Source organism: Ursus arctos, unplaced genomic scaffold (genome assembly GCF_023065955.2).
Source record: "Ursus arctos isolate Adak ecotype North America unplaced genomic scaffold, UrsArc2.0 scaffold_19, whole genome shotgun sequence".
In the NCBI taxonomy this organism is placed as follows: Eukaryota; Metazoa; Chordata; class Mammalia; order Carnivora; family Ursidae; genus Ursus; species Ursus arctos.
In genome coordinates, this window is record NW_026622863.1 from 33,403,997 (window position 1) to 33,425,882 (window position 21,886).

Below are 21,886 nucleotides of genomic sequence, written 5' to 3' on the forward strand. Positions count from 1 at the left end.
GACTAATATCCACCCAGGAGGAAGCATTTGAGGAGGGTGCTTTTTCTAATTTTTATAAAGGCTTGGTATAGACAGCAGTGTCTATGTTCCCCACCCCTACCTCACCACACCCCATTACCTCCTCGTAGTTAAAGATTCCTAGCTGAAGGCTGATCATCGTTTCTGCTGCATCAAAGAGGGTTTTGTAGGAACGGAGTTTCCAACCAAATATTAAGTTTGACTGTTATGGAAAGAGTTCTCATGAACAGAGAAAGAAACCAAGTGATCCTCCCACCCCACCCCCAATGCCTGTTGTTTGACAATAAAGTCAGCGTTCTGGGTCAGCCATATCCTTGACCTGGCTGTACCTACAGCGGCTTGCAAGTGGGTGTATGTACATACCCAGTTCTGTAAGGGATGCGTATGCACTTCAGGGGTTCACGCATCATCTGCTAGGCCACTATTATGTTCAGTCACGTGGCTGACTCAGAGATGAAACTAGGCTCTTTGAGGCCCCCAACCTCTCTGCTCTGGGGCAGTTGAGTTGAATAACAACAGGCTTCTGCCTGGGCAGGGCCTTATGCCCCGCCCCCACCATATTTTCTCCTCACCACTGCGCTCTTCCCCCCAAAGATTTCCACTATTGTGTCAGGGAGGCCCAGCAGTCCCTTGGCTCTGAGTTGGTGACTTCTGGTCCCAGAGGACACTGCAGTATCCCTGTAGCTCCTGCACTGCAGATGGAGAACTGAATAAATCCATGTGAATTGAGGGGTCAGGTGAAGTATTTTTGATAAAACCAGACACCAACTTTTTAGCATATACCCTCCATCACTGCATCAACGCACCTCACCCCATTTCTCAGGGTGAGAGAGGAAGATGAAGTAGGGTCAGAGAGTAGGGAGTCAGGGTTGAGGTGATAGGGACAGGAAAAGAATGAGGAATGGGGAGAGAGTTAGAGAGGGAATGGGGACTAGGATAAGAGGGACCCCTGGGTGCTGTGGAAGTCAGGGATGTTGGAAGGTGAGACTGGATGGGGCCAAGGCAAGAACTGGGAGAGGGGTTGGGGTAGAGAGTGGGTCAGGATTGGGTGAAGGGTCACAGAGGAGTGGGAGCCCTGGTATTATGGGGAATGTGGGCTTGGAGAGGATGGGGGCATATTTAGATGGAGATCAAAATGTGGCAGAGGGTCTTTGTTTCCCACATTAATCGATAATAAAAGAGTTGATAGTACAACATTTTTTTTTATTCACAAAAGAGATGTGATTGCCAAGAATCTCTCAGTGTCAATTGGACTGAATGAAATGATTTTTGGCCCTATTAAGTTCATGCCTCATGTGTTAGGCATCAAGCAGTGACATAGTCTGCAGATGTGTCTGTCCTCACTTCCCCATCTCTGCCCAATTCATCCCCCATCCCCCAACACAGAGGGAATGTTCCGTGTATGTCTGAGCAATTGGGATGTCAGGAGAATTGGCACATCCAGGCAGGGTCTAGATACAGAAAGGAATCCTTTATTGGAGGTAGTCGGCCCTTTCGGTCTTAGAGACTATACCTCCTCACTCTTACCCAACTGAGGTCTCCAGCCTTTGTCGTTTGGGGTGGCCGGTTTATGAGCTCCCAGCTAAAAAGCCCTGGACTCAGAAGCTCCACTATCTCCCTCAGGTACCAAAGTCATCTTAACCGTAACCCTCAACCCCCCACCACTGAGAAGCCTTTGCTTCTAAGGAGACTAGCCCTGAAGCACTCACCGCAATGGAGTAAGCCAGAAGCATGATAAGGATGACGATGATAAACCCTGAAATGTCCCCCCAAGCATGGCGCAGGGCTGAAGTGATCATGTTCATTTTGGGGTTCAACCTGAGCAGATGCCAAAGCTTCACTGTGGACAGCAGTACCAAGAAGGCAATGATGTAGCCAAGGGCAGCATCAGCCGCTGCTGTCTCACCGAAACTGATCCCCCTGTGGGACCAAAAGAGGAGACTGGGTCTCAGAGACTATGAGAAGCTCAGCCAGAGCTCATTTGGGCTCAGCTCATCCCAGGATGCAGGATTAGATTTATCATGATCTCAGAGGCCTTCACTTCCCACAGTAGGTCTGGTAGATAGAACTGGTCCAATTTCCCGAGCTAGGTAATGAAGAGCTGGTGATGATGGTGATGGTGGGGATGATGGTTATGCTATGGATGACAATAGTGATGGTGGAGGTGATAATGATAAGGATGATGGTGGTAGTGAGGATGATGTTGATGGTAGTAAAAAGGATGGTGAGGATGATGCCTATGATAGGGATGATGATGGTAGTCACAGGACCATTACCTAACATTTCTGGTTAATGGCTGCAGAGCTGTGAAAGAATGGCAAAGGAGGAATCCTCCCAGTGCCAAGAAGATGGAAGTGAGGGCATTCTGTGAGCCTCCCCTCCTGTGTCGGGATCCCTGGATGCCATGTCCTCCCTCACACTTGTCTGAGTGTATGTCTGCACTGTCCTTGCACTTGAAGGAAGGATGGAGGTACCATTCAGTTTCTGTGCTAAGTAAGGGCCTAATGAACCTCAACTGCATTATCTCAATTGACTTTCAAGGCCACTGGATAAGGTAAGTATTGCTGTCTGTTTTACAGATAAGGGCAAAGAGTTGGAACAAGGTCACAGAGCTAGTGACATAAGTAGTGGTGGAAGAATGAAAGTTGGAATCCAGGCATGTCTGATTCCAAAGTCTGGGTCCTTCCTGCCCTCCCACCCTGCCCTTCATTCCCTTCTCTTCCTGTATTTGTACTTTTAATTCAGTCTTAATATTGGTGTCTCATTAAAACAACATAGAACTAAGGGTGCCTGAGCAGCTCCGTTGACTAAGAATCCCACTCTTGATCTCAGCTCAGGTCTTGATCTCAGGGTTGTGAGTTCAAGCCCCATGTTGGGCTCCACGCAGAGCGTGGAGCCTACTTTAAAAAGTGCAATGTAATAGACCTATATCTGGTGACATGGGTGGAGAACAGGTTATTGTTACAGGATTTGCTTTTCCTTTGGTGCCTATGGTTCTTGGTCATACCACTTCAAAGAATGAAGAGGTAGACCAGACAATGAGTGGTGGGCAGCAAAGCAAAGTTTATTGAGCAATAGTAAAGTGATAATACAAAGCTCCTGAAGAGGGAGGGGACGTGAGAGGCTTGCCACTGGAGTTTCTAAGTCTAGGGGTCTTTATGGGCTTGTTGTCCAGCTGTTTTAATCTGATAAACCCTCCATGCACCTGTCATCCAATCAGGTTTTTGCCATCCATCAGCGGGAAAGGGTGGAGGGCTCCTTCCAGGGTGGTGTAAAATCCTTTTAAGGGTGGTTTCCTCTTAGGGCGGGGCCCCTTGTCCCTGTCTGCCTTTCTTCCAACTATCCTTTGTCATTAGGTAACAAAATCATATGATCTCAAGTTTATAAGAGCATTTACTATACATTTATAATGCCAGAATGAAAGCTACCCTTCTACCTATTCTCCCACCTTCCAGAATCTTCCTTCCCTTTGAGCCAATTAGGGCTACTGGTATGGATGGCTGCTTCCTCCTTTGGCTCCTGCAGCACCTTTTTCCTGCCTCTTTTAAAATACCTAATCCTCTCTTATGCCATTCAGAGCTCAGTGAGGGTTTGTGAGCTAAATGAGCCAGCCTAGGGTATAGGTTAGGAATGCCAAATTCAAATTACAGGCCCTGCATTTTCATTTCCAAATTCTGTGACCTTGGACAGACATCCTTTCTGAGCCTCTAATCTCCTTATCTGTAAAAAAAAAAAAAAAAAAAAAAAAAGATGTTCATAATTCTATCTTTTAGAAGTTTTGGGAATATTAAAGTAGATGAGATAATGCTTTTAAAGTGGTGTTTTCATAACAGTGTACAACATCCAACAATAAATAAATGTTATCCATATCAATAAAATCAGTGGGTGAGTCAAGAAACACAATGGTTTGAAGTAAGGATTGGGATCCTAGAGACACACAAGCTAGGTTTTGGGGGTTTAAAAAAGTTTTTTTTTTATTTTTTAAGTAATCTCTCCACCCAACATAAGGCTCAAACTTATGATCTTGAGATTAAGAGTCACGTGTTCTACTGACTGAGCCAGCCAGGTACCCCTTAAAGATTTTATTTTTAAGTAATCCCTCCACCCAACAGGAGGCTCAAATTTACAACCCCAAGATCAAGAGTTACATGCTCTACTGACTGAGCCCCTCACATAAGCTAGGTTTAAGTTACTTCTCTACCACCTTTTAGCTCTGTGGCTTGGGGAAGTTAGCTCTGTAAGCTTCAATTTCTTTTCTTTTTTTTTTTTTAAGATTTATTTGTTTGTTTGTTTGTTTGTTTATTTATTTATCAGAGAAAGAGAGAACACAAGCAGGGGGAACAGCCTGCAGAGGGAGAAGCAGGCTCCCCACTGAGCAAGGAGCCGGTTGCAGGACCCTGGGATCATGACCTGAGCCAAAGGCAGATGCTTAACTGACTGAATCAACCAGGCATCCCTTCAATTTCTTTATTTGAAAAATGGAGTAGTGTTAATGTAAGCAGAAAGAGTTAGGGTCCCCAGGAACAGAAAGACCTAGCTTTCTTGACAATAGGAAGTCATTTTAGGCCCCCAGTCATCTTGTGAATGAATATAAGAATAAAACAGCCATTATCAGGCCAGGAGACAGTTTGATCATCACGGACATTCAGTGCTAAAACAAAGCCAAGATTGGTCTGATGTACATTCTTGAGTTCTCTTTGCAGGATCTAAACTCCCTTGAGTACTCAGATACCAGACCAACTAAAGCCAGAGAATTGATAATGCTGACCCTAGTGACTTTGACCTGGACTCAGTTACCCTAAGATGACTTCTGCCCCGATGCCACGCTGTATTCCCCATTGTGCACACAAGCCCTTTATGAATATGTTTTCACCTTCACCTGAAATCTTCCCCAAATTTGTGGTTTGGGGAGACACTGCTTTGGGAAAGATCCTTAGTGTTCTCCTTTACTTGTTGCAAGTAAGATCCTTCCTTTTCCTACTCTTTTGGCTTGGTCGTGTCTTTTGGCTCGATATCCACCAAGAGGCAAACCCACATTTGGGTAGTAACAACATCTACCTCCGTGGGTTCTCGTGAGCATCTGGTGGACTAGTGCATCCTGCCTAGCAGAGTGGACACTTTGTAAATGGTAGCAGATGTAGGCAGACTGGTGTGCTACTACATCTTTTGGGCAGGGACCTTCACAGGATGTCGCATGATCTTATGTTTTGGTAAGATTTGCTACAGTAAGATATTGTTCTATTTTGTCTTAAAGAGCCCTCTCAACTGCAGATATGTCAGGCCCCAAGCCTGAGTCTAAGTGGTAGCTATAGTTATGTTTTTAAAGAGTGACCCTGATCCTCTGAGGATCAACAAGATTTCAAAAGCCGCACCCCACCCCCGCCGACCCTGGGGCCACAGAGCCCGAGGAAGCAGGTCTAGTGTGGGAGTTGGGGGCAGAGGCAGAGCGACTTACTCTTGCCCATGGTTCCGGTAGTGCTGGATGTCACGTTCTGCAAGGATGGCCCTTTTCGCAAACATCGCCAAGGCACTCCAGCTGGCCAGAATGATGGTTAGCTCCAGAAGATTCCACTTGCTATGGAAATAGGACCACCTCTGTTTCCTCATGAGCTTGCCCTGGGAAAGGAGCTGGAGGTTCTACCAAATGCTGTAGCCAGAACTGTGCCTCCCCACCCCTTCCACCATGGCTGTCCAAACCAGCCAAGATGACCCTCCAGCCAGGGCCTACTGTATCCTGGAAAGGCTTTTCTTTTCTTTCTTTCTTTTTTTTTTTTTTTAAAGATTTTATTATTTTATTTGACAGAGAGACAGCCAGCAAGAGAGGGAACACAAGCAGGGGGAGTGGGAGAGGAAGAAGCAGACTCCCAGCAGAGCAGGGAGCCCGATGTGGGGCTCGATCCCGGGACCCTGGGATCATGCCCTGAGCCGAAGGCAGACGCTTAACGACTGAGCCACTCAGGCGCCCCTGGAAAGGCTTTTCAATAGAGAAGCCATAGAGTGCCTGGGACCTCTCCCCAGCCTTGTGCACAGACCCCATCTGCTTTCATCACCAACTTGGGCTGCAGAATTTGGGGGCACATAAGAGTAAAAACAGCATCTAACAAGAAAAACATTTAATTATCTCTGATGCAAAAAATTGGGGAATGGGAACGAGCCTCTCAGCCTTTCATAGAGCATTTACTTTAGAAAACTTGTAATTGTGAAATCTTTCTCTGGACCTTTGACATGTATGTAAATCTTTTTGAAAGTTAAACTAGCCTCAGGAATATTTTTTTAAAGGACCTGGGGGCTTTCTCTTTGAAGTGTGAACCTGAAGGAAGGTAGTGCCCTTCACTCCCAGTTTCCCTGGGAGCGTAGAAGCCAAATGGTAGGCACCTGGCTCCAGGTTGCAAAATGACAGCCTAGTGTGAACATGTACATTTATTTTTCCTTTTGATAAAGGCAGTTAGCAAACACAAGTGACCACCCCAGTTACCAGGTGAATTTAGGGTGGACTAGTGGGACAGAAGATGGCATAAATCCTCTTGAGGATTAATTACTGTTTATCTTAAGGATGAATATGTAATGGGTCCTCTGTGCCCGGCAAGATGCAAGGGCGAGACCCCTTTCTGTCTTTGGAAACTCTTAGTGGATTGCCTAGGATGCGCAACACATTCTAGTGTAATGCTTATTCAACAAGAAAAGTTGTTTTCTTAGGGGGAAGTCGGGAGTTATTGTTTAACAGGTACAGTTTCAGTTTTCTAAGAGGAAAAAAATTCTGGAGATGGATGGTAGTGATGGTTGCGCGACGATGTGAATGTACGTAATACCACTGAGCTGAACATTTAAAGATGTTTAAAGTGGTACATTTTATGTTACATATATTTATCTACCACAATTAAAAATGAGTAATTTTGTTAATATAGTTTTTTTTTCTTTCTACCTCTGTGGAGAGGTTTTCTAGATTGGCAGGAGACTTTGTTTTTAATCCTCTTTCCCCATCAGGTGTCACACGTCCAGAGGAATTATGCTGTGCAAGACTAGGCCTCCTTCCCGGTTTTTTCCCTCCCACTAAAGAGAATCTTCCATGGTCTGTTCCGTTTCCCTCCTCCTCCCTACTTATGGAGGAAGGATTTGTGCTTGACTGCTAAGAGGCTGAAGTTTGCCTCCATTATAAAGGGATGGAGGAGGGGGAAGAATTTAAGAATTGCTTAAGTGGCATTTTGAGAAAGATTTGAGGGCTTTGGAAAGAAGTGTTTTGTGGCAGCTGCAGGCAGAGGGTGAGGGCAGTCCAGATGGGTGGAGTGACCCCAGGGATGCGTGGTGGAGGGGCCTCCTTTGATGTTTTCAGGTTGTTATTTGATGACTGTTCCCTGTTGGGTTTGCATTGGTGATGCTCAGAGGCCCTGGGGGATCCAGGTTCATGAGTCTGAGGTGCGACAGAGGGGTTGAGTGTCGAATTCAGGGGTCAGACTCTCTGGATTCAATTTTGGCCTTGGATAAATTCCTTAATGTCTCTGGACTTCAGCTTCCTACTCTGTGAAGTGGAGCCAATAGAATCTTTCTCCTGGTATTAAAGGGGAAAATCCACTCAAGGTTCTTTGCACAATTTCTATCACGTGGTAAACACTCAAAGTATCATTCTTACTTTAAAGTGGTTGTTGCGGCTGTTGAGCAGGGGATGGGGATGCCCTTCAAGATGTCTGATTTGCATTTTTGGTGGGGCAGGGGCGGGGGCATATACCGAGCTTCAAATAAGTCCCCAGCTTCCTCAAACCACCATCGTTATCAACATCTGCACCTTCATTTTGCAACATGGTAGTATTTAAAGGTAGCAAAGGGGACTTTTCCTAATTCCCAGGGACCACATGTAAACTGCCAGCTACTTTTGACATTTTTCGAAGGTCTCAGTTCCTCTCCCTTCCCCACCCAGCAAGGACTACCCTCTGAGTCCCAGTTCCTGACAGGTGCTGAAAGCTGGTCCCTGAGCTGGGTCAGCCCTCAGGACTACAGAAGGACCAAACGGGTGCCATGGCAAACAGGTTAGCAGAATGCTCCCCCTCCCTTCTTCAGGCCTCACTCTGGGGAAGGTGTGTGAGAGGGGACAGGGACACTGCTGCCTCCATCCCATGGAGCTGTAGTCTACCCCTCACCTGCACAATAATGTAGTAGAGGAGGAACAGGAGGTAGATGGCCTCTGCTGCTACCATGAAGGGGTGCCAGCCGTCAGTGAAGGGGTACAGGCGCAGGCTCTGTAGGTTCACATGTGTAAAGAAGGTTCCTGGGAAGCAAAACATGCTGTGCTCACTCCCGGTCACCCATCCTCTCAGAGCCACCGCTTCTGACTAGAAGTCATCAGTGGCACGATGCAAACTCAGGCCCTTCTGAGGGCTGGCCAGGGTGAAAGAGAAGGTAAAGGTCCTTTAGACCTACAGACCCAAGGGACTGGACACATAGTGGATGTCACAGACAATGAACATATTAGAGGGGATGCAGGAAGCTGGGCTGGAAGAGACACTCCCTATCCTCTGCATCTGATGTCAGTCATTTGTGCCTTCTGTCACCTCCAGCCAAAGCCCACCCACCTACTTAACATTCATTTACTTCAGTCTGGCTCACTTAAAGCTGGTTCACCTAAAGAGAGTTCACTAAAGATCAATTTACCTATTGACCAATATACCTAAAATTCAACCTTCTTTTGAATCATCTTTCATCCATTTGTGTGTCTTTTCCTTTTGGGGGGATATTGTAACGATATTTTAGTAATGATTTAAAAAAAAACCCAGTTTGATTAGGCTGCTGCCTCTGAAGACAAAGCCAACCCCGAGAATGTCAGAATGGAGAGACACAAACAACCTGAGTCCTTGCCGACATGGAACTGCTTGAGCCAACCAGACCTGAAACCCACTCCTCACTTCTCATTTGTAGAAACACATAATTTAATCAGATGTGTTTGAGGACAGGCTGTTTAATTGGTCCTTAAGGGCCACAAAGGTGGCAAAAAGAAGTAGGAGAACACAAGGATACAATACCCCCCCACAAAAGGATTTGAAAGAAGTGTTTGACAGTGGCCAGTGATCATGGAAGTTGAAGGCCTTTTACTTTTCAGTTTACACTGTTCTGAAATTTAAGGAACTACAGGCATGTACTAGTTTTATTAAAAATGTAATTTGATACTAAAAACTTTAATTTTTAAAGGAGAGGCAGTTGAATTTAGGAAAATTGGTTATTAGCTGAGGAAGCTTTAGGTCAGTGTTTTCAATAGATTTTGGTAGCGTTAAAAGAAGGTGGAAGATAGGAAATGGGGAGAAAGAAATAGAGCAGAGCACAAAATATCAGAGTACCTTACATGTAGTGAAGGGAAATATTTTTGAAGCTTTTGTCTCAGTTATATATCGTGTGTGTGTGTGTGTGTGTGTGTGTGTGTGTGTGTTGGAATATGCTGTAAAATATACTTCGCCCTGTAGGTTGAGGTACTCATTGTAAAATGTTGTTTTAGGTGAAATTATCTTTTACCAGGTCACCCCCTCCCCAGCCCTTCACTGCCAGCCCCCCTGCCTGCCTTCTCCAGAGCAGAAAGCTCAAGATGATGGGCTACCTTCAGACTCAACTGGGTTCCCTCCGGGTATCTTGGGAGACAGGCCAGAGAGAAGTGGAGGCAACTAGGAATAAGGCTGGAACAGCCCTGGAACCTGGCCTTTGGGTGCCCAGGGAGAATAAGACCCACCCATGAATCTCCTAAACAACCATTGGCCCCCGAGCTCTGGCCCTGGGGCAGCGGGGCCCAGCCTGGTCAGGAGCCCTGGCCCAGAGGGAGGGGTGTCTGTCTTCCAGGACACTGTAGACGGGGTCACAGGCGAGGCTGCCCACCGAGGGCGCTAGTCTCCAGGGTCAGAGTGATGATGCAGAACAGGTTGACGTTGGCATTGTAGACTGTGAACTCCACAAAAACGGCTCTGGTCAGGCTGTCCAGCCAGGTGTTGTCAAAGAGGTACTGGAGAATTCTGTAGGAAGAGGGCTATTTAGGGACATCAACTACAGTGGCTCCCTGCCCCCTCCGCCCAGGGCTTCCTGTAGAAATTTCTCCCTCTGGCTCTGTCTGCTCCATGCCCTGGGCCATGGGCTTTGGGGCTGCTTCTTGGAGTGATCACAGTTTCCCACCAATGGTGCAGTGTCTTGGCACCCATGGTCTCCTGGATGCTGGAGAAGAGGTCCTCAAAGTGTGGTCCCCATACTGCCAACATCTGCATCATCTGGAAACTCTGTAGAAATGCAGATTCTCAGTCCCCACCCCAGATCTCCCTTAAACAAACTCCCTTGGGGAATCTGTGTTTTGGGGATCTGTGTTTTGGGGATCTGTGTTTTGATGAGCCTTCCAGGGGATTGCGATGTTTTTTCAAGCTTGAGGGCCACTATGTGAGAGGAACTGCATAGAAAATCAGGGGCTTAGGCAGGCAGCAGTAGCAGCAGTAGAGAGACCCCTCTTGGGTTGGCAGTTCACAAGAGACCAGTTCCTGGAGATCTGTCCACTGCTGTTGTGGAAAGAGCATGTGCTGGAGGGACCAGGGTTCAAATCCTGACTGCCTCCTGGACAAGCTAATAACCTCTCCAGGACTCCATTTCCTCATCTACAATGGCGTTAACACCAGTGCTTTGGGAACATTGTGAAGAGAAAATGCAATAGCGCGCGCGCATGTGTGTAATAGTGACAGCTGTTATTACTGGCAGCAATAGTGATGGGCCTGTTTTAAAATATACCCTGTGCCCACTGGCTCTGTGTCCTGCTTGGTGTGTAGAAGAGAGAATATCAGTTGTTGCAAGTGGCAGGAAAATACCTCTTATGCTGAAATTGACTATTCCTGTCCTGTCCTTAATCCCAGAGGACCCCTGCCAGTTGCTCTCCTTGGGGGTTTGTTACCTGTGCTCCTTGAGAAGACTGAGGTGCACGTGGGTTCACTAACTTGCCTGGGGCCACACAGCTAACAGGAGCAGTGCCAGGGCTTCACACTGAGGGCTTTCTAACTCTGGAGTGTGCTGGGAGAAGCGGTCTGCATGGGCTCTGGATGTCCATGCACAATCATGTTGGGTATTCCAGGAATGAAAGGTCCTGGTTGGGCTTTACACAAGCCATTTCTTAAGGTTATGTTTGTAGTGAGCAACCTCGAGGGATAAGGTGACCTCCTACAGACAAAGAGCAGGCTTGCTTCTATCACTATAGAAACAGTGAATGCTCCAAACTCAGTGTTCTTCCTTGGTACTGTAACTCACTGCACATAAAAGCATGATTCTTGGCTAAGGTTAAGAGCCTTAGCCACTTCTTACCTGCCTGTGGTGGCTTTGTCTGGTAGAGTTCCCCATCCCTATACTGGTTCTAGCAGAGGCCACCAGACTCAGCCCACCAGGCTGAGAGTGCTGGAGAGGGACTCTGAGATTGCAGTTTCCAGGGACCTCAATCTGAATTGGAAACACAATCTGAATACTTCCGAGTCCCCCAGTCCCTCCCTACAATGACAAGAATGAGCTTTGCTGCACCTGTTAATCAGACCTGGACTCTAACCAATGGCTTTCCTTGGCCATACTTGAGTCAAGTGAGTCTTACCTTGATGCGCTTTTACGATCAGTCCCCAAGGGGACCACATAACCTCCTCCCCGGTACACAGTGAGTTTGCCCCAGATGGGATACCCTCGGCGTTGGCTCTGGCTCTGATACTGCCAAGCCTGGGAAAAACCACTGCTGTTATTGGGTATGGAGGCATTCCAGCCTTCCCCATAGTCTGACAGGTCTTCAATATCCAGGGAATATGGTGCATGGCATCCATCAAGAGAAGCCTGCAGCTGTGGGGCAAGAGGGCACGAACTTTCCTGGACCCTCACTTGGCGAATCTGGGCACTGCCAACCAGCTTAGAGTTCCCATCAGTGATAAAGCCTGGAGAGTAAAAACAGGTGGGTCAGCCTAGCCATCAAAATTGTCTTAGTGCATCCTGGCCTGGATGCTAATGTGAACTACAGTGTACCCAGTGTAGAAACAGTCAAGAGTAAGTAGTTCATGGCCAATCACAGGCTATATTCATCACCATCTTCCCACCTGAGGTGTGAACTACTTCCTGCATAACTTCTCTTGAGGAATGGTACCCCCACCACCTAGTCGTCAGCTGGGAGACCCTTTGTGCCCTTTATCGCAATGCCCACATCCTAGTGGTCAACAAGGCTCATCAACTCACCTCTTCGCTGTTGTCTGCACCCGTGCTCATCTCTCTATTCACCCCTGCCTCTCATCCCTGCATCAGCCCCATCATTTCTCCCCAACATCCTAACTACTCTCTGTTCCAACTTCCACATGATTCTGGAATGATCCTTCTTAAATGCAAATTTGATTGTATTACTTCCTCATGGAGAAACTGTCAATGCCTTCTCATTTCCTTAAGCATAAAATAGAACTTCTGACGCCCTTCATGATCTGGCCCCTATTTCTCTTTTCTGCTTTGCTTTTTACTGGTCCTCAACTCCTACCTTACACTGCAGCCACATGCAATGCTTTGTAATTCCAGGAACGTGCTGTGGTGTTTCAGCCTTGCCTTTTTTCATGTTGTCCCTTCTGCCTGGTATACTGTTTCTGCCTAGCCGATTCATGCTCGGTTATCTCTCATTTAGGAAGTCCTCCACTCTGCATCAGCCCCTCTCTTGTGTACACACAGCCTTTTGAGGGTCTCTCCTTCAAAGCATATGGCCCTGTGGTTATTAGTTCTCTGTAAGGGTGATGGTGACAGTGACCCACTCCTGTTCCTAGAAAGGAGTCTGCACAAGGGGGTTGACACATGTCCTGGGGTGAGGGGAGAGTACCTGGGTAATGACTGTACAGGTTGCTCACAAGAGTGGTGTTGGCCCATATGAAGAACTCCTTGAAGCTTAACACAGCTGAAAAGCCTTGGGTGAAGCTGTGCTCAAGGTGTCTGTTGAAGTAGTAGGTGCTGGGGTCCCTCTGCCCATAGGCAACCAGCAGCAGCATCCACAGGAAGCCCAGGTATGCTGAAAAGGGAGGCATAGTCCCTGGTTAGGCAGAGTCCCCAACTCCCACCAAACCCAACGTAATGTAGGAAATGGAATGGCATATAGCTCAGAATAGTCGAGGACTTGTAGATCAGCTACTTGCCCCGCTAGTGACAGTGGAACCAATCCTTAGACATTGGGAAGAAGTAAAGTACATAGATCATGAACTTCCTGCCTGGGTTCAAATCCTGACTCTGCCACTTCCTATCTGTGTGCCCTTTACAAATGATTTAACCCCTCTGCTTTACTCTCCTCATCTGTGAAATGGGGATAATAATTCTCTTTCACAGGGTCGTAATGAGGGAGTCAACAAATTCATATTCATTAAGCACTTAAAAATAGTGCCTGCCCAGAATTCATGCTATATAAACGTTTCTTAAAAAGAATCTTTTAAAAATGGGGCTCTGTTGCAATGGGGCCATGTTGCAATATTGAGGATAGAGCAATGAAAATGACAATTGTGTTCCCTGCCCTCATGGAGCTCACCTGTGGACAGGTGAGTGTGATGTAAGGGCCCCTTATGTACAAAGATTTAGGTTAGGATGTCAGCCATCAGATTGTGGGGGATGCAGAGCCTTACCCAGAATCTCTGGGTCCAGGGCCTGGGAATATACATCCCAGTAACCCCTCCCTGGGATGAACTGGGGCTCTGCCCACACCTCTGGGCTCTCTTTATTCTGTAACATGCTGCTACTCCTATGCAAGCTCCCCTGCTCTCTGCATTTGTCTGGCTGTCTGTGCTTAGCCATTGGGAAGGCAGGGTGGGAGTGCTGCAGGGTCCATGTTCTCCCCGAGAGCAGCCCTCAGCAGTGACCTGTGAGTGACAACCCAGGACTATGTACTGCATGCCCCCACAGAGGTCCCCAGAGGACTGAGCTCCAGTTCCCCCCTGGAACCCACTCATCATCACACGTTCTTTCACCTCCCTTCTCTTCTGTACTTTCCTTTTCTCTACCAGCGTTTCTCAGCATCACCTCCCAAACCAACTATTTGTACCCCAATCTGCTTATGGAGAACCCAGACTAAGAAACACAGTGATGTTTGAAAGCTTCTGGTCAGCAGGTCTGGGGAGGCTTTCAGTCTTTGGGCTGAGAATTACAAAATCAAGAATTAGCCAGAAGAAAAGATGGGGAGGAGGGGAGGCACATTCCAGGCAGATTAGATTAGCCTGGGCAAAGGCCTGGGTCAGAGGGCAAGGAGTCCCAGGAGCAGCAGAACATGGTGTGACTGAGCTCAGGGCACAAGGGACTGCAAGAGGTGACCCAGGGTGGGCAGAGCCACAGTAGGGAGTTTGGATTTTATTCTAAGGGCCACGTGGGGCCACCAAGGGATTTTAAGTGTAGGGGAGAAGCAGGGATGAGTTGGTATTTAGGAAAACAGGCCCAGAAGCAGTGTGGGTTTGTCAAATATTACAGCTTTGTCTGTTCAAGTCTGTGCTGACAACCAGCGAGTGGGGAGACTACTTGTGGGTGACCTTGGTTGCCTACCCAAGATTTCTCTGATGAAGGCAAATGCCTTCTGTTCCTTGAGATGAGTGGTTTTCATCTTCTCGATGTCAGTGGCCAAAGGTGGCTGGTAAATATCTTTTCTGCTGCATCTTCGTGGTCGGAACAAGGCAGAGGGGTCTGTGAAAGCAAGAACACAAGGACAGTCCCCCAAAGGGCAGTGGAACCAGCCTCTACTTTTGCAGCCAGAAGCCTCTTCTCTCACCAGGAACAACAGGATCTGCCATTCTTCCTCCTCAGAGCCATTTCTCAATGCTACCCTCCATGCCTTTGCCCCTGCTATCCTTGTGCTCAGAATTCTGTCCCTACTCCAGCGGGAGGATTCTCTTCGTACTGAAAGCACAACGCCCTCCCCTCCCTGTGCTCCTGGACCCTAAGACAGATCCCAGTGCTCCCGGAACTGTAATGGATGGAAGAAGGAGGATCACTAGTATTTCAAAGTCTGGTCATGTCTAAATATCTTCTTTTTCAAGCCACTTTATTGAACTATAATTTTCATAAATTTTCCCATTGGAAGTCTACAATTCAATGATTTTAGTACATGTATAGAGTTGTGCAGCCATCACCACAGCCCAGTTTTAGACCATTTTCATCAACACAGAAGGTTCCCTCACGTCCCCATGAAGTCAGTCCCCATCCCCAGTCTGTCCCACCCTCAGCCTCATTAATCTGCTTTCTGTCTCTATAGATTTTTTTTCTGGATATTACATATAAATGGAATCCTACAGTGCATCGTTTCTTGTGTCTGGTTTCTTTCACTTAGCATAATGGTTTGGAGTCCATCCATGTTGTTGTGTAATTAGTATTTAGTTCCTTTTTTTGGTGTGGATGCACTCCTGTTTGTTTATGCATTCACATCTAGGTTGTTAATAGTGTTGGCTATTAGGAATAATGCTGCTACGAACTTTCACATACAGGTGTTTGTATAGACACATATGTTCCTTTCTCTTGGGTAGATTCCTAGGAGCAGGAATTTCAAATGAATGTGCTCTGAACATGTATATACAAGTTCTTGCATGGAAATAAGTCTTCATGTCTCTGGGATAAATGCCCAAGAATGCAATTGCTGCAGCATATGGTGAGTCCATTTTTAGTTTTGAAAGGAACTGCCAAACTTTTCCAGAGTGACTGCACCATTTTACATTCCCACCAGCAGCGTGTGAATGCTCCAGTTTCTCTACATCCTTGTCAGCATTTGGTATTATCACCACTTTTTACTTTAGCCATTCTGATAGGGGTGTATTGTCCCAACTGTCTTTGAATCCATGCCTTTCTTCCCACCCTCACTGCTAGGACATGTCACCTCTTGCCTAGGCCATTCCAATAGTCTTTTCCCCACTTGTACTTTTGACCCAAAACTTCTGGTTTCCTAAGAGCAGCCACAGTAATTTTCCTCAAATCACAAGATAGATCATGCCTCTCTCCTATGTAGCACTCCAGAACCCCAGCACTGACCCAGGTGCTATAAGGCTCTGCTCCCCACCCGCCTCTCGGCCCTCATTTTGAACCATTCTCCCCCTAATTCCCCTTGTTTGGGCCACACTGTCAGTAATCACTGTAAAATGATAAGCTCTGTCCCACCTCAGAGCCTTTGCAAGGGCCCAGTGTGCATTCTTTCCCCGAATTCTCACACTTATGTTGTTTACTTGTTTAATGTGTCTCCCCCTGTGGGCTGTACTTTCCACAGGCAACCTACTCCAGCCAGTGCTGTGTTGACAGGGGTGAGAGCAGGGATTGGCTTCAAATGGGCAAGAGGGAAACTTTGAGGATGATGAATTAAGAGGATGGTTGCACAACTCTAGAAATTTACTAAAATCAATGAATTACGCACTCATAAAGAGTGGATTTTATGTAAAGCTTGTCCTTAAGCCATCGAACTGCCTGGCACACAGCAAGTACTCTGCCAAAGAGTGGCTGCCGAAGAAATGACTGAATGAATATTTAATTGTTCTGGAAGCTGGCGTCTCTTTGGACAAAAATTACTCTTTTGTCTTGGGAGGATTTTAATGGACCTTTTGGATCTGCAAAGCCAAAACAAAAACAAACCTAAACCCTATCCTAGAGTGGAAGAACACAGGCCCATGAGGAGGAAACCACACAATATAATAATGTCAGTACAATAATATAGGTCTGCCTTTTGTTTATTCCCATTTTATTTTCCCTGAACGTCAAAATCTCTGCATAGACTATTAGAGTGTTGATTCTGTTCTGTTTGCTTGTTTGTTTTTGTGATTATCTTATTGTAGGCATCCTCGAGAGTTTAGGTTGGGAAGTGAGAAATCAGGTTGGGGGGCTGGGTGCTGCTCAGTGGCCTCCTCCAACAGGGGTCAGAATGGCTCCGTTCTAATAAAACTTCATTTATGAAAACAAGCAGTGGGCTGGATTTGGCCTTGTGGCTGTGGTTCGCAGACCCTTATCCTGGAACTCTCTGCAGCCCATGTGCAAGCATGTTCTATTTTGGTTTTCATTCTAAAGACCAGGGTCCCGAGCCTAGGAGGAGAAAGCTGCTTGCTTGGGATTACACAGAGAATGACAGCCATGCAGAGCGCAGCGCCCGAGGGCCTCTTCTGGCCAAGGGGTTGTGCTTGGGTGCCAGAGAGAAAGGCTGGCGGTAGAGAGGGAACAAGGTTGCTCTAGAGACAGTGAAGGAGTCATTAGGTTTCGGATGGTTTGGGGGTGCTTCCCCAATCAGGGGTGAAGGAATGATGGGGCAAGAAGATCAGCAGGTGGGCTCTGTAGGGCTCTCTCAGCTTCATCGGTTTCCAGGCCCCTGCCTCTGCCTATGCACCATTACCTGGGCCGAGCAGATGTCCCGGGAGGGAGGCCACAGGCTCCTCCTCATCCTCCACTCTCTTCAAGACCAGTGCAAAGAAGGCAGCAAAGCCCAGCACCTGGAAAAGACCCACTGTGAACCGCAGGCCTGGGTTGAAAACTATCAACTCCTGATCTGAGAGGGGTCAGGATCAAGGCCACGTCTGTGTCCTAGGCACCAAGCCATGCTCTGAGGAAGTCAGGTGGGAACCAGGCCATCCTGTTGCAAGAGGGGACATGGCTGTGAAGGGAGAGGGCCAGGGCACCTGGCCACCAAGCAGATACTGTGAAGCCTGAGCTCATCCTGCTTCTCATACCAGAGCTTTCCCACCTGCGCTCCCCTGTTGATAGAGCTCCCTCTTATCTCTTATACTACCTCTAGTGCTGAATTACATCTCCTTCCTCCCTCCGTCCCTCCCCTTTTCTTCCTGTATTAAGTAATTCATCCCATTTATGCCTTCACCTCTGCACCTGCAGGGTACAAGATTAGTAGGATTCTGGGATTTGGTTGGGAACAAAATGGCTCATGACTCCATTCTCACTGTTCTCAGACTAGACTGGAAGAGATGTCGGGAGTTGTTTAAATCTTCTGATAAAGGTTATTCAGAGCAGAACTGGGGACTATTAGGTAAAATGGGGGTTAGGGATTTGGAGAGTCTCATAGGCGTAAAGATTCACAGTAAACGTCCCTTCCTTTCTGTAATACCCCCACCCCACCCCAAAACACACACAGTGTATTCCTACCACTTAACTCCTTCCAGGGGGAGCTGTGGCTCCAAGCTCCAGGATGGGGCTCAGTATTTCTCCAACTCTGACAGTAACTTTACATTTCAGAAATAGGAGTGCATCTTGCAAATGATGCATAGGTTTAATGACGTCGTGTTTTTGTTTTGTTTTTTCTGAAGGTAAAATTCCTGTAAATTTCTGGCCTGTCTCACAATTAAAAGGATCTTTAGAATTGAGGAAATGTGGTATTATTCATATTTATACATGTGACCTAGGGCAAGATGTTTGTGACCTTACCTTCCTAACCTCAGGCTGTCATTTATAGAACAGAGGTGAGGACCCTCCTGAGGGTGGCTCTGATGCTGATTTGTCACATCTTGGTAAGCCACTCGGCCTGGCATAGAGTCTCTGTCCCAGAGCCCCTGTCCCAGAACTTGGATTATCATGGTGAATCAGTTCATTATAATCCCCTACCCGGCACCAGCACCACCTCACCGACAAGGTGCTGTGTAGGTTTGTAATGAATAGACAAAGGAACGACTGAGCCTAAGGACAGGGCAACTGGCAGGAGGGAAAGCGTGGACAGAGGGGTCCAGGGCAGCCTGACCTTCAGGGGCTGGGTGACAAACACGCTCTCCACGAAGGAGACGGCCATGGAGATGAGCCACTTGAGGGAGCTGGCCCGTCCATAGTGCAGGCCGTAGAGCATGGTGAAGAAGGCCGCCACGCTGCTGGTGGCCGCCACCAGGAGCCAGCCCACCAGGACGCACCACCAGGGCAGGCCTCGAGGGCGCTTGCTGATCATCGGGAAGCTGAAATGCAGGGTGGGTGTGATCAGAGTGGCACCCGCCAGGCTCAAGTTCAAATCCTACTTCACCCCCACCAGATGCATAACTGTGGCCAAGCTCCTTGACCTCTCGAACCCTGTATCTCATACCCACCACAAAGGGCTATTCTGTATGCTATCTGGCATCTTGTACCCACCTTTGTATCTGGTACCCACCTCAAAGGGCACATTTAATGACTTGGTGGTGGTTGTTTGTTTGTTTGTTTTTTCTGAAGCGTAAGTTCCTGTAAATTGTTGGCCTATCTCACAATTAAAAGGATCTTTAGAATTGAGGAAATACGGTATTATTCATATCATGCATGTGATCTGGGTGAACATCCTTTCAAGGTGGCCTGGGATACACTCTCTCTGCAGGGGAGCAGGTGCCCACTCAGCACCCAGGGGAGGGGATTACCTGGTGTATGCTGGGGGTGGGGTGCCCAGCTGTCCCCCCAGGCAGCCCTTCAGCATCTGTAGCTGGCTGAGGGCCTGGGCGTGATTCTGGCTCTGGGGGAAGCCACAGGGCCCCACCAGCTGAAGCTCTTGCTCCATGTGCTCCAGCTGAAGGTAGAGACACTGCTTGTAGGCATTGTCCTTCTGCGGGTCACTTGGGCCCACCTCTGGCATCAGGCATCTCATTTGTTCTGGAGGACAAGGGAGAGAGAGCATCAGCTGACGCCGAATGACGGAGCAGACTGCCTGCCGTAAAAACAGTGTTAGTAACAGCTCTCTTGTATCGAGCACTTACTATGTGCCATGCCATGAGAGATCCAGGCTCAGAAAGATGGGGAAAGGTATCAGGCTCCCATGGCCAGTTAGGATTCATATGTTCCTCTTTAACCTTTTATCAAGGGCACTCTCAAAATTTCCTCACACATCGACAAAGAGAACAGAATAAATAGCTACCACCTGCTGCCACAAGCACCAGCCTTTGGCTGATCTTGTTTGTCTCTGCCCACTCCCTCCACTTCCTTCTTTTTCTGGAATACCTTAAAGCAAATCTGAGACATGGTATTATCTCATCAGCAAATATTATTTTAAAGATTTTTATTACTTATTTGTCAGAGAGAGAGCGCGCACATGTAGGGGGAGCGCCAGGCAAAGGGAGAAGCAGGCTCCCTGCTGAGCAACGAGCCCAATGTGGGACTCCCAGGACCCTGGGATTATGACCTGAGTCGAAGGCAGACGCTTAACCTTCTGAGCCATCCAGGCATCCCAGCAAATATTTTAAAATATACAAGATTTGCCTGGTGCCAAAGATACTGTTAGTCTTAGTCTTTTGTTTTCAACTTATTTTTATTATGAAAAATGTTAAACTAGAAAAGTAGAGTAATGAGATGAACCTGCACACACCCACTACTCAAAATCATGAACTCGTGGCCAGTCGGGTTTCCTTGGCACCTAGCCCACTCTCCACGTGGATGATTTTGAAAGAAATTCCAAGGCCGAGGTCATGTCACTAAGTATTTTAATTTTAATATGCTTCTACAGAAGATAGGGATTCTTTTTAAAAATAAAACCATGATGTCATTATCAACCTTTAAAATGAGTAACAATAATCCCTTAATAGCATGAAATACCCAGCGAGTGGTCAGGTTTTCCCCCAATCATCTCATGAGTGTTTTCCTATAGTTGGTTTGTTCAAATTTCAGCTTCCTAAAAAGTTTTAAAAGAAACAAAGGTATTGTTTTAAATTACTCATGGCAAGAAAAAAATAAACTTGAACATTTCCACTATTCCCCATACCTTCTAGGGGAAGCTTGGTCTTGGCCTCTCCAGGCAGAACCAGGCCTGGGACTCTGACCCTGAGCTGGGTGACTGGCACCCCAGGACATCTTCTCCCAGAGCAGTAAGGGCCCAGGTTGACCGGACTGGTGTTTGTCTTTGCAAGAGGAACGTGAAGCCAGATATGGGAGGTGGCGGGAGAGAGCACCCTGGCCCCATGGCCCCTCCGCAGTCACCAGTGAGAAGTAAATGACTGGGAAGGTAACCAGCAGTGTGGAGAAGGGTGCAGCTGGGCTTGGGCTCGATGACACTTAAGGTCTGGGACATCAGCTCTGCCTCCCTCTGACTCAGGCCGCCTCCTTCACCCTCTTTGCTGTAGCCACAGCTGCAGGTTCTGACATCAACAGCCTTCCTATTGCAAGCCCTCTGGCAATGTTTCTGGAAGATACCATCACTCCAGATCAAACACCACTTACTGAATACCTGCTTTGTATCAGGCTGGGTCTAAGGTTTCATGTGTCTTATGACCTCATTCAGTCCTTGGAATGAGCCAAGAGGCAAAGTGGATCAATACTCCCATTTTACAGGGGAGGAAGCTAAGTCATGGGCTGAGCAACCTGTCCAAAGTTGCACAGCTACTGTTGAAGCTGGGGGAGCCCCAGGGCCTGGCTGATTCAACAGTCCATGTTCTAAGGCCTCTGCTATGAACACCAAAACCCCCAAACTCAAGGCCAGGTGTCCAGTGCAGGCATCAGCAGAGCTCCTGCAGGACGGCCTTCATGGGCAGCCCAAACCCAACTCTCTAGGACAAATCCTCCAGTGTGGCTGGAGCATGGGGCTCAAGGTGGGGCTGACCACGGGGTCAGCATGAGTCTGGCCAATGAGGACATGGGATCTTGTCTTGAGGGCACTGACTCTCAACATTCAGTGTTCTTGAAAGTCACCTGAGTGACTGGTTAAAACTGCAGATCCCAGCCTCAGCCCCAGAAATGTAATTCACTATATCAGAGGTGGGGCCAAGGTTTATGAATTCAAATTCCCCATTCTGTAGACCCCATGTCTGTAGTCTAAACAAGGTTCAGACAGTGCTCAGCCTTACGTATTAAAAATGGCAGCATTCTTTACCCACACCGGCCAGTGTGACAGCCGCTGGACCCATTAATTGATGGAAATTAAGATAAGAAATGCAGTGTTTCAGTCATACCAGCCACATTTCAAGTGCTCAGTAGCTACATGGGGCCAGTGGCT

At 47.5% G+C, this 21,886-nt stretch overlaps 1 protein-coding gene across 1 annotated transcript in view; it reads right to left on the bottom strand.

The window, feature by feature from the left end:
* LOC113252530 (polycystic kidney disease protein 1-like 2) overlaps positions 1–21,886 on the bottom strand; it is an 88,685-nt gene that overhangs the window by 1,991 nt on the left and 64,808 nt on the right. Inside the window, exons 31-41 of the mRNA XM_048224010.2 lie at positions 19,329–19,557; positions 18,695–18,899; positions 17,345–17,441; positions 14,533–14,670; positions 12,839–13,024; positions 11,597–11,924; positions 9,868–10,001; positions 8,151–8,278; positions 5,474–5,634; positions 1,728–1,938; positions 119–220 (exon numbers count right to left, since the gene is read on the bottom strand). Coding sequence (XP_048079967.1) covers positions 119–220; positions 1,728–1,938; positions 5,474–5,634; positions 8,151–8,278; positions 9,868–10,001; positions 11,597–11,924; positions 12,839–13,024; positions 14,533–14,670; positions 17,345–17,441; positions 18,695–18,899; positions 19,329–19,557 — 1,919 coding nt within the window. The remainder of the gene's footprint in view (positions 1–118; positions 221–1,727; positions 1,939–5,473; positions 5,635–8,150; positions 8,279–9,867; positions 10,002–11,596; positions 11,925–12,838; positions 13,025–14,532; positions 14,671–17,344; positions 17,442–18,694; positions 18,900–19,328; positions 19,558–21,886) is intronic.